We start from the raw sequence: 15316 nt of genomic DNA on the forward strand, positions 1-15316 counted from the left end.
AACTTCCGGTCTCTGGCCTTTCCTTGTGATGCCGCTTCCGGTCAGCCTCCACTTCCTGTCCCAGCCCAGCAGCCCCCCAACGGGGTCCTGGGACCACCCCCCCCTCCGGCCCCATAGCGACGCTCCGAGCCCCATAGCGGCTTCCTGTAAGCGCTCTTAGTCCTAAAGCAGCCCCACAGCAGTGCCCCGAGCCCCGCGCCGGGCCCGCAGCGGCAACGCCAATCCCATTGGAGGCCTGCGGGAGCCCCCCCGTCCCCCAGGAGCCCCCCAGCACCGCATCACCGCTGCCAGCCCTACAACAACGGCACCGGCCCCATAGGAACCCGCAGGACTTCAACGCTCCGTCCCCAGCGGAGCCTCCCGCTCATCTTTCAGACACCCAGGGAGGTTCTGGGGGGGGACGACCATGTCCCGCGGAGCGGCTGAAGGGACCCCTGTGCCCCCCCCGGGCCGACCCACGGTGTACGTGCTGCTGGAGGGGCCGCGGGCCCCCGACAGTCTGCAGGTGGTGAGGTAAGGGGGTTTGTGCTACTGGGGGGAGGGTCGGGGCTCAGAGGTATGGGGGGAAGTCGAGGAGGGGGGATCCTGCGGGGGGTCTCAGGGATATGGGGGGGGTCGGTGAGCGCAGTGCTTCTTTTGGGGGCCGGGGGGGCTGTGTGTGCAGCGATGGGGACAATTTGTCTCATCCAGCGTCAGCTCCGTGCTGCCCGAATCCGGCATCGTGGCCGACATCGAGTGGGACCCAGCTGGAGGTGGAGGAGGTGCAGACAACGGGAAAGCAGCCCCCGGTGAACCCCCGCCTGAGGACCCCCCCGGCCCTTTCTACAGCCTGAAGAGCCAACCGCTGCCCCACAGGTGAAAAGAAAACAAAGCAAACAAACATACAAACACCCAACAACCCCCCCACCCTGCATTTCTATGGCACCCTGCAGCCTTCCATTAACTCCCCTCGTGTCCCAGCACGGCTGCGGCCCCCCCAGCGCCTCCCTCTTCACGGGTGCTGCTGCGACAGCAGCTGATGCGGGCACAGGCGCAGGAGCAAGAGCGCAGAGAAAGAGGTGGGGGAGGCCCCCCCGGCCCCTCCGCACCCTCCCAGGCCCCCGGCCCATCACCTGCCATCGCCGTGGGAGCCCCCCCGCAGCGGGCACCGCCACCTCATGTACCCCCCGAGGTGCTGAAGGTGAGGAGGGGGCACCGTGGGTCAGGGGAGAGATCGGGGAGGTGTGTGTGTGTGGGGGGGGGAGCGTTATGGGATCTGGAGGGGCTGGGAGGTACAAGGGGTGTTTTGGAGCATTGTGGGATGAGGGGGTTGGGGGTCTTGGGGAGATCTTGAGGCGTTGTAGGGTGGAGGAAGACTGGGTTGTCTTTGGAGTGGGGATTCCTGGTGTATTTGGGTTGGACTGGGGGCGTGGGGCGGGGACTAGGGGGATCTTGGGAAGGGTGCGTATGTATTTTGGGATGGGAGGGATTGGGGGAGGGGGGGCTGCAGGTCTCTGGGGGATTCCAGAGATGTTTTTCTCCCCCCACCACAGGTGCAGACCCACCTGGAGAATCCCACACGTTACCACATCCGTGCAGCACAGCGGCAGCAGCTGCGGCAGTACCTGAGCTCAGCCCGCGGTCGCAGCCCACCCAGCCCACCTGCACCCCCCCCAACGGCCCCCCCCGCCGCTGCTGCACCCCCCCATAGCCCCATGGCACTGCTGCACATTGGGGCGGGCTCTGAGAAGGAGGTGGGTGCCATTATGGTGCTGTGGGCGGGAGGGGGGTTGGATTGTAGTGCAGTGTAATTATTTGCTTTGAGATACATTACGGTGATTGCGGAGGCTAATCTTGAGAGATTGAGTGGATTTGGGGGGGTTTGGGGGTGATGTTGGGCTGTGATGCGTTTCTGCAGCTTTTCATTCTGTTTTGGGAGGGGCTGTGATGTAACTTTGGGCATTCTGATGAGATTTGGTTGGAGATGGCATAGCAGCCCACAGCGGGGAGAGGAGGAGGTGATCAGGAATTGCCAATGGGGCGGAAACTGCGTGTGTCCAACCCACGGCCTGCCGTGATGCTGTTGCCAGCAGGCTGAGATTGCTTTCGGAGGTTGCGACCCAAGTTTCAGGGGCTTTCAAAGTTTGTTTTTGGAGCATCTTGGGAACATGAGGAATCGCTCATTCCCGCTTTTCCCCCCAACAGATCGATGACGTCATTGATGAGATCATCAGCCTGGAGTCCAGCTACGATGAGCTGCTCAGCTTCGGTCCCACCGACAGCACCGCGCTGCCCAGCACGGTATGGTGGCGCTGCCCCTTTAAGGCTGCAGGGGGTGGGGCCTGTTGCAAGCCACGCCCCCTTCCCTATTCACCCCTGTCTGTGTGGGCGTGGCTTGAAGTGTGGGCGTGGCCCGCGCGGCTCGCTGACCACGCCCCCTGACAGATGCCCGCCCCCGCGCCCCTCCTGGAGGTCTTCAGCCCCCCCACGGCGGGCAGCAGCTCCTGTCCTGCTGAGCTGCCCTGCGTCAAGGCAGAGCTATCCGGTACTGGGGGGATCTTATGGAGGGGGGGCTGGAAGGGGCTCAGGGGAAGGGGAGGGGCTGTGTTGTAAAGGGGTGAGTTTGAGTGGTCCCAGAGGGTTTAGAGAGGGGTCTGGGGGAATGGGGGGGGCCCTGTGGGGGCTGGAAGAGGTTCGGGGGTGGGAGGGGTCCTTTTGGGGTTGGAAGGGGTTCAGGTGGAGGTGCTGTGGTGCGTATGTGAGGACGTGGGGCGTCCTGCAGTGTTTGGGAGAGTCTGAGGGGGGTGAAGAATTTCTCTGGGTTATGGGATGGGGTTCTGTGAGGCAGGTATGGGGGGGGGGGTCATCCTGATGGCTCTCTGCTCCCCCCACTCAGAAACAGAGGCGAAGGCGCTGCTGAAGGAGCGTCAGAAGAAGGACAACCACAACCTGAGTGAGATGAGGGGCTGTCATGGGGGGGCGGGGGGAATCTCCCTGGGGGTCTCCGTGTTGGTCTGGGGGTGCTGCTGACCCCCAGCCCTTCCCAATGTCCCGCAGTCGAGCGGCGCCGACGTTTCAACATCAACGACCGCATCAAAGAGCTGGGGACCCTCATCCCCAAATCCAACGACCCGTGAGTGCACCCTGCTTCATTTCTGGGGCCCGCCATCGCCCTTTACGCCTCAATACGTTTTTTTTTCCCCTATGGGGGGGCTGCAGGGAGATGCGTTGGAACAAAGGCACCATCCTGAAGGCGTCGGTGGATTACATCCGCAAGCTGCAGAAGGAGACGCAGCGCTCCCGGGAGCTGGAGCTGCACCAGCAGCGCCTGGAGGAGGCGAACCGCAGCCTGCAGCTGCGTGTGCAGGTGGGGGGGCGTGGGGGTGAGGTGTGTGGGGCCGGGGGGGGGGGGGGGGTCTCTGTGTGGGGTTTGGGAGTCGCTATGGGGTATGGAGGGGATCAGGGTGGGTTTTGGGGAGGTTTCTGTGTGTGGTGGGAGAGTTTATATAGAGGTGAGGGGGTTCTTTGCAGTTGAGGGGCCTCAATGAGGGTCTTGTGGGGGTCTCTATGGGGTTGAGGGGTTTTCTATGGGGCAAGTGGGTTGCGATGAGGCTCAGTATGGGAGTGGGTTCATTATGGGTCTTGAGAGAGTCTCCAAGGAGTCGGGAGTGGGCTTTTTTACGGGTTTAGGGGGTTTCAGTGGGTCTGAGAATGTTATTTTTGGGATGGAAAAAATCAGGGTGGGTGAAAAGGTGTTGGGATGCCTTACGGGGCGGGGCGGGGGCTCCGTGGGGTTGCACTGCTCACCGCCTCCCCTCCAGGAGCTGGAGCTGCAGGCGCAGCTGCACGGCCTCCCCCTGAGCCCCCCCACAGCAGCACCACTGCCAGAGGCAGGGGGGTCCGAGGAGGAGACCCCCGGTGCCCCCCCTTTCCCCCCTCCAGCCCCGCAGTGCCTGCTGGACCTGGCGCTGCCCCACGACTTGGAGCTGCCGCTGGGGCTGGTCGGTGGGGGGGGGCTGGATGACCTCCTGATGGACGAGGGTGGGGGGCTTGAGGCTTTGGGCCCCCCCGGAACCCTTGTGGCCTCTCCCGTGCCCTCCTGCGCCTCCAGCCCCCGCAGCAGCCTTAGCATGGAGGACGACCCCTGAGCGCTCGCGTGGCCCCTCCCGTCTCCATCCACCCGTGGGATTTTTGAGCTGTCTCTTTAAGATAGAGGAACTCTTTGAAGGGTGTGTATCCCTTTAAGGTGGCATCGCCGCTTTAAGGCGGTGGGTCCACCCTCCTGGCCCCGCCTCTCCCTTGGCTCCTCCCCTGGGGGCGGGCCCTCAGGCGCAAAGCCCCGCCCTCTCGCCCTCGCCCTGCCTCGCTTAAAGGGGCCGCTTCCCATTTTTATTTCTCCTCTCAATTTTTTACGGAAATCTTAAAAAAGAAAAAAGTGGCGGAAATAAACATTTATTAACGAAACGGTGCCTGGTTTTCGCAGGGGTCCCGTAAACGTAGGAGCGCGAGTTACATAGAAATATAGATGTAGGAGGACTACAAAATTCTACGGAATTGGGCCAACTCCTCCGCGGAGGACCGCCGCGCAGCCCCTCCTTTCAGCAGCCTTCCGCGCTGCCGCTCTGCTCCCCGAACTCTATGGTTCTGGCGTCACTTCCGCATACACTTCCGGAGGAGAGGAAGTGCGGGGGAGAACGTAAGATGGCGCAGGCGCTGTCGGCGGAGGAGTTCGAGCGGATGCAGGTGGGGGCCGGGGGGTCCCGGGGCGGTGCGGGGCGGACATTGGGACGGCAGTGACCACCCCTCTTTCCCCCCCCCCCCTTAAGGCCCAATTGCTGGAGCTGCGCACGGAGAATTATCGCCTCTCGGACCAACTGCGGCGGAGCAGCACCGGTAAAGGGGCGGCGGGGGCGGCCGTGGGGGGGTCCTGAGGGGCTCGGGAGGCTCTGAGGTGCTGACCCCCCCCCCCCCTTAACCTCCCCCACCGCAGAACTCGCGGGGCTGCGGCAGAAAGTGCAGACGTTGGATAAGGACTTGGCCAAGGCCAATAAGGTGGGACCCCCGCCACCCCCCCGCCCCCACCGGGACATCCCGGGGGTTGTCACCCCCTCCCCCCCCCCAGCAGACGCACAGACCACCCTGTGTTGTTTTTTAGGCTCTCAGTAAGAGTAAGAAGGCTCAGGTGGGTGATGGCGGGGGATGGAGGTTGGAGGAGAGCTGGGGGGGGGGGCGTTTCTTATGGGGATCTCATTTATTTTGGGGGGGGGGGGGTCTTTTTTGGGAGCTTCTTTGTAGTAGTATTTCTGTTCGGGGTCTGTTTGTGGTGTTCTGTTTTTGGTTGGGGTTTTGTGGAAGTCTGGTTTTGGGAGCGGGATTTTCTTTCGGAGAGGGATTTTAATGAGGGGGGGGCCTGGGTTTTAATGGGGGGGGGGGCTCCTGGGTCTCTTGTTGGAGGTGGGAGGTCTCTCTCAGAGAACTTTTGGGGCAGCATTTCAGCCTCAGAGCTGTGCGAGGAGTTCCTTAAGGGGCCGCTCAGAGGAGCGCTCAGTTCTCCCTCTTCTTTTGTGAGGGGGGGAAAAAGGGGTCGGTCAGCTGGGGGGGGTACAACTCGGGGGCCCCCCTGGGGTCGGTGCTCCCATGGCAGGAGGTGGAGGCGCTGCTGGGGGAGACGAGGATGCTGCAGGGGAAGCTGCAGAGCCAGGAGGACGATTTCCGCCTGCAGAACAGCACTTTGCTGCGGGAGTTGGCCAAGGTGACCCCCCCGCCCCCTCGCACCCCCCCCTACCCCCTCCCCCAGACCTGGGGGGAGCTTTGGAGGCCCCCATTTAACAGGGGTGCTGTGGGGGTCTCAGCTGTGTGCACAGATCGAGGGACTGGAAAAGGAGAACCAACGCCTGCGGGATGGGGGGGGTCCAGGACCTCCACCCAGGGATCCTTTGGGTACTTCGGAACCCCCCCAGGATAGGGGTGATGGCGACGCGGGGGTCCTTCCAGCCCCCATGGAGGGTGAGTTGCAGGAGGCTCCGAGAGGTTTGGGTGGGGGAGCGGATGTTTGTGGGGTGGGTTCTGGGTCTGATTTCCTTCCTGCAGCCCCCCAGGAGCCCCCCAAGGAGCTGCAGACAGCAGAGGAGGGGGGGGCTGGAGGTGGGGACACCCCCAATGGGGACCCCCCAGTTCCTACCACAGAGGTACATTGGGGGGTGGGGAGGGTAGGGGATGTCTGTAGGGGAACTGGGGGCTGTGGGAAGGGATTTGAGGATGGAGGGAAGACTGGGGGGGATTTGGGGTGCAAGTGGGGGAGGGAGAGGATGGAGGTGAAGGTCGTGGGAGGGAGAATTGGGGACAAAGAGGAGTTTGCAGGGCGCGGGAAGGGAAGAAGATGGTGGCTGGGGGAACGTGAGGCTAAAATGGTTCTCTGGGGAGGGGCTGTGGGTGTTTGAATGCGTTTCTGTGCATTTCTCCCCCCCCCAGGAGGAGCTGTCCCGGTTGCAGGCAGAGGTGGCTGAGGTAAGGGGGGGGGAAAGGGGGGTGGCGTTGTTGGTATTGTGGGAGTTGAGGGGATTATTGAAGTCTTATTGGTGGTTTATTTTATTTGCAGCTGATGGATGAGCTGAGGAAAAAGGATGAAAGGTGAAAGGGGGGGTGCATGAGGGGGCACAGAGACATTGGGTTGGGTTTGATTGAACTATTTTTGTTTGTTTTCACCCAAGTTTGCAGCAGCTCCAGGCAGAAAAAGATGCGTTGAGTAAAACCCAGAGGTAGAAGGGAGCTGGGGGGGGTTGGGGGTCCCAGAAAGTCTTGGGACCCCAACGCCTCTCCCTCCTTCCCAACCTGAACCACCCCCAGGGCAGAGGCGGAGCAGGAAATTCAGGAGCTGCAGGAGCAGAAGAGGCGGCTGCAAGAGGAGCTGGAGGCTGCTGCACAGGTCGGGGGGTCCTGGGGAGGGGTTGAGAGGCTCCATAGGGCAATGGCTGGCCCCACAGTTCCTATAGGGTTTTTTTGGGGGTGGAGGCAGGTGGAGAAGGGGCTGCGGGAGCAGAGTGAGACGCTCAGCCGGGAGCTGCAGGAGGTCCAGAGCCGACACGATGCCCTTCAGGCTCAGCTCCAGGTGGGGCCAAGGGGGTTTTGGGGAGGTTCGAGGGGGTCCTGATTGCCCCATGTCCCATCATTGGGGGGAGTGAGGGGGGAAGATGGGATCCCTGGGGGTTGGATGTGGGATTTCCTGTGGTGAATTTGGGGTCTCCACCCTCGGGTGCCCCATAGGAGCGCTGCCAGGAGCAGGAGGAGCTGCGGCAGCGCCTGGAGGCAGCTGAGAGCACACAGGGGGACACAGAGCAGCGCCTGCGGCAGGCACAGGTCAGAGCCCCCACTCCAAAACCTAATCCTTTTGCACCCCAAATTCTCCCTCTGTGCCCCAAGTTTTTCATTCCCCACTCCAAATTCTCATTTCCAGCCCCTGTGCTTTCAAGTTCTTGTTTTGTGCTTCTGAGTTTTGCCCCCGTGCCCCAAAATCCTCACTCCTCGCCCCAAAACCACCACACATCACAGCTATACCCCCAAACTCTCACTGCTTGCCCCCAAACCCTTTAATTCCTCCCTCAAATTCCTGTCCCCACCTCAGGAGCTGCTGGAGCTGCAGGCACAGGAGCACATGGCAGCCACCCGCGCCCACCGGGAGCAGCACCGGGCAGAGCTGGAGGTGGGGGCTGTGGGATGCTGTGGGGGGGAGCAGCAGGTCTTGTGCAGATTGTATAGGGGCTGTAAGACATGTGGAAGCTGTAGGAGTGTATAAATGGATTTATAGTTGCTGCAGGGTGTGCTGTGGGGCTCGCTGGGTCCTTACAGCATTGTACAGCTTTTATGTGGCGTTTTCCAGCTCTCAGGGTTTGTGGGGAATGCTCCAGGGGTGATAGACCCTTGCAGTGGTCTTACAGGACCCACAGTGGTGCTGTAGAGCCTCAGAATGACTGCATGGGATGCTGTAGTTGACCTTACATGAGCCATGCAGCAGCCCTATAGGAGCTGTGCTGTCCCCAGGGCCGTGTTGGGGAGCTGCGGGCGTTGCTGGGCGATGCAGAGCGGCAGCGGGAGCTGCAGGAGGCCGAGGGCCGGGCGCTGCGCCAGGTGCAGTACTGTGTGTCCCTCCCCCATAAAAAGAATCCCCCTCTCATTTCCAGCACCCCACTGTGGTCTCTGGAGACCCTGAAATTTAGCCCAGAACCCCAACATCCCTGCCAGCATCCCCAAATCTTCCACAGGGACACCAATTTTCTTCTCTCCCTTGTTTTTCTTTTGGGGACCCCAAAATCCTTCCCTCAGGACTCCAAAATCGTATGCTGGAGACTTTATTGTGTCTCCCAGGGCTGCAGTGTTCCCAGCACCACCCCCCCATCAACCCCAGAACCCCAGTATTGGCCCTAAATTCCTTCCTGCAGCCCCCAACCCCCTTCTGCCCACCCCCCCCAGGAACTGAAGGACGTCCGGGACGGGCAGCGCATCCTGGAGAAGAAGGGCAGCGCGGCGGTGAGCCCCATGGCTGGGTGTGAGGGACTGGGGGGATGGGGGTGGGGGCACGGGGGGGTGACGTGCTGCCCCCCATGTGTCCCCTCCACAGCTGAAGGATCTGAAACGCCAGCTGCAGTCGGAACGGCGCCGTGCTGACCGCCTGCAGGAGAGGCTGCAGGAGCTGCTGACCCCAACCCGCATCCGCTCTGGTCAGAGGAGGGGAGATGAGGGGGGAGGGGAACCCCCAAGGGGGGCACACAGCCTATAGAGAGGGAGGCACAGCCCAGCGTTGGGGGGCTGCGGTGTGTGTCCCCCACCCTCATTGTCCCCTCTTTGCCCCCCCATCCCATTTCAGGGCTGGAGGAGTTGGGGCTGGAGAGCGGCTCCCCAGGGCGGGGGCCAGGGGGGGACAGCAGCAGCGTTTCCTCATTGGGAAGGGAGAGCTCTGCTCCTGGCAGCACGAAGGTGGGTGGGGGTGACCGTGAGGTGGGCGTGGCGTGTAATTGGGTGTGGTTTTAAATAACCTCCCTACCCCCCCCCCCCCACCGCCCCCTAGTCGGGGTCTGGCAGCCCCGGGGGGGGCAGTGGCGGAGGGGTGCCCGCAGGGGGGGGGCTGTCCCCGGCGGAGGTGGCCGAGCTGTTCCAGCGCCTGGCCCAGAGTCAGCAGGAGAGGTGGCTGCTGGAGGAGAAGGTGCGGGGCTGGGGGCAATGGGGAGGGGGTGGGAGGGTGCTGGGGGGGCTGGGAGAGGGCTGAGGGGATGGAGGTAAGGGAGTGGAGGGTGCTGGGGTCACAAGGGAGGGGGGATATGGGGTAGGGGATGGGAAAACTGGCACGGGTAAGGGTGTGGGGGTAGAATTGAGAAGGGGAATAGGGTAGGGACTAGGAAGGGATGTGGGGTGATACTGGGATGGCTCTTGGAGGGCTGTGGGGACAAGTAGAGGCGCCTGGGAAGGGATTCAGGCAATGGAATGGGACTGTGTGCTAATGGGGGGGGATTGGGGTCCCACCAGGTGGGGAATAGGGGAACGGAAGGGGATGGGAAGGGGATTGGAGGCACTGGGATAGAACTGAGACAAACTGCGGGCAGGGGGAGGAAAACGAGGGGCAGTGTGTGGGCAGGGGGGGCTGGGGGGGGCGCGGGGGGTGTTTGAACCCCTCACCCCCCTCCCAGGTGCGGCACCTGGAGGTGAGCAGCGCATCCATGGCCGAGGATCTGTGCCGGAAGAGCGCCATCATTGAGAGCTTCGTGAGGGACAGCCGGCTGGGTGAGCCCCCCCGTGTCCCCCCACCTCCCCCCACAGGGCCGGGCACAGCGCCTCACCGCTCCCGTTCTCCCCCCCAGAGGCTGCAGGACCCCCCGCTGCCTCCCGGCGTGGGGCGGGGCCGGGTGAGGAGGGGCTGCGGGAGATGAACAAAAAACTGCAGAACCTCCTGGAGGAGCAGCTGACCAAAAACCTGCACATGAGCCAGGTGGGCGGGGCCTGGGGTGGGCGGGGCTTTGGCCTTTCTGTGCCCTAAGGGGCGTGGTTTGGCCGGGGGGTCGTGGCATCTTCAAGTGGGTTCGGTCTGTTGGGGGAGGGGCTTGCATTGACCCGCCCCTCCGTTTTCTGTCCCCAGGACCTGGAAATGCTGTCCCAGGAGCTGGCGCGGCTCCGCAATGAGAGAGCTCCGCCGTGAGCGACAGCCGACGCCCCGCCCGCTCCCCGCTGCTGTACAAAGTTCTGCTGCTCGGGCCCACCGCGGTGATGCGGCCGCTTTAAGGGGGCGTTGCCGTTTTGAGGGGGCGGAGCATGCGACCCCCGTTCTCTCCCCCGCCTCAATAAAGTGCTCCAATCCGCTGCCGGTGCGTCATTAGGGGCGGGGCTTGGAGGGCGGGGCGGGGCGTGATCAGCACACGCATGTGCCGCGTTGCCGTCGAGCCCACCCTGTGACGTCACTTCCGGGCAGCAACCCGGATGTTGTTGCCGCCGCGGTGGCCGCAGGACGGGGACGCGCTCGGCGCGGCGCTCCGGATCACCCCGAACTCCGCTCCGAGGCCGCGGGGCCCGCGCCGTGACGTCAGCGCGGTGACGTATAGCGCTTCTCCGTTCCCACCCGTCCGCCGGGCGGCGGCGACCCGAAGGCCGCCTCCATGGCGTCCCCGGGGGGCGGGGCCTGCGGGGACGAGGAGTGCGAGGTAGTGCGCGTGCGCGTCCAGGTGAGGCGGGGCTTGAGGCCGGGGAGGTCACGTGGGGGGAGGGGACGTCGGTCACGTGACGGCGCTGGGCAACGAGGGGCGAGCGCGGGAGCGGCGAGGCGGCGTCTCCATGGCAACGCGGCCGGGCGCTGTCTGAGGCGCCGCCGCCATTTTGCGCGCAGAAGACCGAGGGGCCGCAGCCGCCCGTGTTCCGCTCGTTCGCCGTGGACCCGCAGATCACCTCGCTGGACGTCCTGCAGCACATCCTGGCTCGCGCCTTCGACCTGCAGGGGTGAGTGCAGCCCTGCGTCCCCCCCCCCTTCCTGCTCCGGGCCCGGCCTGACGCGCTGTGCCCGCAGGAGGCGGAACTTCGCCCTCAGCTTCGCAGCCCGCGACGCTCAGGGCCGGGAGAGCTTCGTGCCGCTGCTGAGCGATGGGGATCTGGCGGCCGCCTTCACCGCCGCCCGGCCCGCCCTGCGCCTGCGCCTGGACGTGCGCCCCGCGGCCGACTGTGAGCAGCCGGGGGGGGGCTGGGGGCGCACCGACAGCCCCCGGATTGGCGCTGATGCTGCCCCCCCGCCCGCAGGCCCGCTGCTGGAGGACTGGGACATCATCAGCCCCCGAGAGGTGGCGGCCGCCGAGCCCGCCCCACCCCCCCCCGCCGAGCGCCGCTCGCTGCTGGCCGCCGCCGTGCCCTTCACGCAGGCACTGTGGGCGCAGGTGGGCCCCGCACCCTTCGGCTCCTTGTCCCCCTCCGTTGTGCCCCAGCTCCCTCCCAGCATCTCCTCGTACCCCCATGTTTATTGCCAGCACTTACAGTGTTTCTCTGCCTCCCGTTTTCAACCTTCCCATTTCTTTTCTAACTTGCTCAGTACTGCCTTACTAACTGTTGGCTGCTGTAGTGCTTCCAGTGTCCTATCGAGGCTCCTGGCTTACCTCTAATCCTTCTCTGTATTCCCAGTCCCCCTCCTGGTTACCCCACAGTCTCCTCCCATCGCCCCAGTCCCCCCAGTTTGCTCCTAATTCCTTTCTAGTGCCACAAAGCTCCCTCAGTATCCCTCCAGTCCCTCTCTAGTGCTCTGTCTCCCATTCTATGTCCCCCATTGCCACCCAGTTACCCCCCAGTCCCTTTCTCCTATCCATAGACCTACTTCCCAACGTCTCCCAGTCCCTCCCAGTGCCACCAGTTCCCCTCCTAGGTGGGCCGGACGTTGGCGCGGGCGCAGGCAGCTTTGGCCTGGTCCGACAGCACTTCCCAGACCCCCACCTCGCCGCCATCCACCCCCCCTCCGCCGTGTGCCCCGCTGAGCGACGCCGACCTGCGCTCCTACCTGGGCCCCGGTGGGCGCCTGCTGCGGCCGCACGACCTCCGCCTGCACGTCTACCACGGTGGCGTGGAGCCTGGGCTGCGCAAGGTGGGTTCAGAGCCATCTCACCCTCCCCTGTTGTCCCCAGATTTGTGTTCTTTTGCCCTAATTTCTTCTTGTTGTCGCCCCAAAAGGTGGTGTGGGCTCAGAGTTGTCTCATGTATTCCTTGTTGTCCCCAAATCCGCGTTTTTTTGCCCTAATTTGTTCTTGTTCCCTCCGTGAAGGTGGTGTGGCGTTACCTACTGAACGTCTTCCCCGCCGGGCTGTCAGGACAGGAGCGCCTGGCCCACCTGCGGCGCAAAGCCGACGAATACACGGCGCTGAAATCCCTGCTGGCCTCGCGGGCGGCCCCAGCAGAGCTGGCCTTGGTGGCGGCCGCCGTGCGCAAGGACGTGGTGCGCACCGACCGCGGGCACCCCTACTTCGGGGGTCCCGAGGAGGGGCACCCCCACCTGGCAGCGCTGCAGGCTCTGCTCACCACCTTCGCTTTGGGCCACCCGCGCCTCTCCTACTGCCAGGGTATGTCGGACGTGGCTGCGCCGCTGCTGGCCGTGCTGGACGATGAGGCTCAGGCCTTCCTCTGCTTCTGCTCCTTAATGCGGCGCTTGGGGCCGCGCTTCCGCCCGGGGGGCCGAGGTTTGGCCCGGGCTTTTTCCCACCTGAGGCGGCTGCTGCGCCGCGCAGATCCGCCCTTCTGGGCCTTCCTGGCCGCCCGCGGCGCCCACGATTTGCTCTTCTGTTACCGCTGGCTGCTGCTGGAGCTGAAGCGCGAGTTTGCCTTCGAGGACGCGCTGCGGGTGCTGGAGATCACCTGGAGTTCCCTGCCGCCTGCCCCACCGCCACCCCCCGAGGGGATCCCGCTGCTGGGAGCGCCCCTGGGGGCACGCAGGGCACGGCGGGGGCTGCGGGAGAGGAGGGGGATGCGGCCTCGGCCTCCCCGGCGCCGGAGGGAGAAGCGGGGAGGGGGCATCCAGGAGGGTCCTGGCAGCTCCGAGGACAAACTGAAGGCTGACGGGTTGGAGCCCATCGCCTGTGGTCCCGATGTGTGTAAAAATGATGGCCCAGAGGATCTCAAAATCAGCAGGGAAAGTTCCGCTGTCCCAAAGAAGCCCGCAGACGTTTCCACTGCAGAGATCTGTGCCCAACCCGACGTCTCCAGGAAGGCTCATGAGAACAGCAAAGTGATGTCAGCAGATCTCAAAAGCTGCAGGGGAGGCGTTGGAGGCCCCGAGAGCTTTGAAGACATCGGCACAAAGGGTGCCTACGAAGATCTGAGCGTCCCCAGGGCGATGCAGACCCCAAAGGAGGTCGGGGGGAACCACAGTGAGGTCGGTGGTGACTGCGGGGAGGTGAGTGTGGAGCTCAGAGGGGCCGGCAGGAGCTCCAGCATCCAAAAAGAAGTTTGTGAAGAACCCAGAGAGGCCGGTGGGGATCTCAGCGATACCAGAGAGGTCAGTGAAGATCCCATAAAGATTATCAAAGATGATAAAACTCCCAAAGAGGTCAGCGGGGACCCTAAAGGGATTGGTGAAGTCACCAAAGGGGTCAGCAAGGACCCCAGTGCTGCCAAGGAGTTTGGTGAAGACCCCAAAGAGGTCGGTAGTGACCCCAGGGAGGTCGGTGAAGGCCCCGCCGTTGCTGGGGAGCTCGGTGAAGATCCCACGGAGGTACGTGACAACCCCACAGACCCACACAGCGACCCTACAGCTGTGGATGCGAATCCCAGCATGGCCACTGATGCCCTGGAGGACCCGTGGGCGGGAGGCTGGGCTTGGGAGGACTCGTGGTCCTCCTCTTCCTCCTCCTCCTCCTCTTCCTCGGAGGAAGAAGAGGTGGGTGTGGAAGATGACGGGGCACCGCTGCCGCCGCCAGCAGAGCTGGGCCAGGGGAATCCCTTCCTGCTGTTCGTGTGCCTGGCCATGCTGCTGGAGCAGCGGGAGGCGGTGATGGCGCGGGCCGGCGACTACAACGAGGTTGCCATGCACTTCGACCGCCTGGTCAGGAGGCACCAGCTGCCCCGCGTCCTGCGCAGAGCCAAGGGGCTCTTTGCCCGCTACCTGGAGGGCTGGGGGGGAGCGGCTCCGGGGAGCCCCACGCGTGGGTAGGGGGGACCCCACGGGGGAGTTGGGGGGTGGGGGGGAACCCCACGGGGGTTGTGGGCTGAGGTGGGACTGCTGAGTTGATGTGGGACCCCATAAAGACTCCATGGGGGCTCATCAGGTTAATATGGCAACCCCAGATAGATCTCATGGGGAGCAACCCCATATAGACCCTACTGGGGAGCTGGAGATTGAGGTGGGACCCCAAAAGACCCCCCAGGACTCGTTAGGTTAATATGGCAACCCCAGACAGACCCTATGGGGAACTGGGACCCCATGGAGATGCCTAGGCTCATATGGGGACCCCGCCTCCTTGGGGACCCTGTTGACCCCCTGTGGTTGCAGAGGCCCCCCAGCTGTCCCCACATCCCCCACATCCCATGGAGTGGCCACAGAGCCCAGCGTAGCCCAGTGCCTCCCAGTACAAAGCACTACAGCGTCCCAGCTGGGAGCTGCCCTGAGTTGGACCAGTATGGACCAGTATGGACCAGTACTGCTTCCCAACTGGGATCACTGCACCAACATCCGCGCGGCCTTCAGCCCCCCCCCAGCACGGATCAGCACAGACCAGTATGGCAGCTCAACTGGAACTCCATCTGCGTGGCCTTGCGTCGTCCCAGTAAGGACCAGTACAGACCAGTACAGCATCATGCCCGGGATCTTCTCACCTGCGTGGCCTTGTGTTTTCCCAGTAAGGACCAGTACAGAGCAGCTGGGCTTCCCAGCTGGGATCTCATCTCATCTATGAGTTCTCCCAGTACGGACCAGTGCACCCCAGTTCCTGTCCCCAGGTGCCTTTTGCCCCCCCTTATTTATTTCCCCCCCCGCTATGGGGCACCGATGGCACAAATAAAGCTGAGGCCTGGCAGCTGTGGGCTGTGGATTGCAGTGTGGACCAGAGGGCTCTGTATGGGCCGGGGATGGGGAGGGGGTGTCAGTGTGAGCCCCTCCCAGTACAGACTGGGGCTGGTGGTTGGGGTCCTGGTCCGTACAGGGAGAGAAAGGAGCTCCCATCCCATTACGGGCTGGAAATGCTTCAGCATGGACTGGGAAGGGGTCCTGGTTGCTGATGTGGGATAGGAGGGGGGGAGATGGGGATGTGGGGGTCCCCGGGGGGAGGGGCCGTTCTGCCACCCCCGCCCTGAGCCTCCCAGTTCCTCCCAGTCACCCCAGTTCCCCTCCCAGGCC

At 63.8% G+C, this 15316-nt stretch overlaps 3 protein-coding genes across 3 annotated transcripts; all 3 read left to right on the forward strand.

Annotated features, from left to right (window-relative positions):
* The first annotated feature begins 4 nt into the window (after nt 1-4).
* On the forward strand, nt 5-4453 carry LOC116240913 (transcription factor E3). Its single transcript, XM_031611482.2, has 10 exons — nt 5-513; nt 691-855; nt 961-1180; nt 1533-1733; nt 2185-2280; nt 2425-2524; nt 2876-2932; nt 3037-3112; nt 3199-3346; nt 3801-4453. The coding sequence occupies exons 1-10, from the start codon at nt 407-409 to the stop codon at nt 4125-4127; spliced, it is 1497 nt and encodes a 498-aa protein (XP_031467342.2). The 5' UTR covers nt 5-406; the 3' UTR covers nt 4128-4453.
* A 66-nt stretch (nt 4454-4519) lies between these two features.
* On the forward strand, nt 4520-10340 carry GRIPAP1 (GRIP1 associated protein 1). Its single transcript, XM_090126668.1, has 22 exons — nt 4520-4722; nt 4806-4872; nt 4970-5031; nt 5135-5161; nt 5624-5731; nt 5832-5985; nt 6070-6167; nt 6451-6486; nt 6578-6609; nt 6690-6737; nt 6826-6904; nt 6995-7087; nt 7243-7335; nt 7601-7678; nt 8017-8103; nt 8446-8502; nt 8594-8693; nt 8840-8949; nt 9041-9175; nt 9657-9750; nt 9828-9955; nt 10103-10340. Exons 1-22 carry the CDS (start codon nt 4618-4620, stop codon nt 10160-10162), a joined length of 1851 nt encoding a protein of 616 aa, XP_089982794.1. The 5' UTR covers nt 4520-4617; the 3' UTR covers nt 10163-10340.
* Nucleotides 10341-10397: 57 nt separating this feature from the next.
* On the forward strand, nt 10398-15268 carry TBC1D25 (TBC1 domain family member 25). Its single transcript, XM_031611481.2, has 6 exons — nt 10398-10682; nt 10844-10953; nt 11021-11172; nt 11248-11381; nt 11861-12076; nt 12254-15268. Exons 1-6 carry the CDS (start codon nt 10617-10619, stop codon nt 14132-14134), a joined length of 2559 nt encoding a protein of 852 aa, XP_031467341.2. The 5' UTR covers nt 10398-10616; the 3' UTR covers nt 14135-15268.
* Nucleotides 15269-15316: the final 48 nt, after the last annotated feature.

This window comes from Phasianus colchicus, chromosome 29 (assembly GCF_987193195.1).
Source record: "Phasianus colchicus chromosome 29, bPhaCol1.hap1.1, whole genome shotgun sequence".
Taxonomy (NCBI): domain Eukaryota; kingdom Metazoa; phylum Chordata; class Aves; order Galliformes; family Phasianidae; genus Phasianus; species Phasianus colchicus.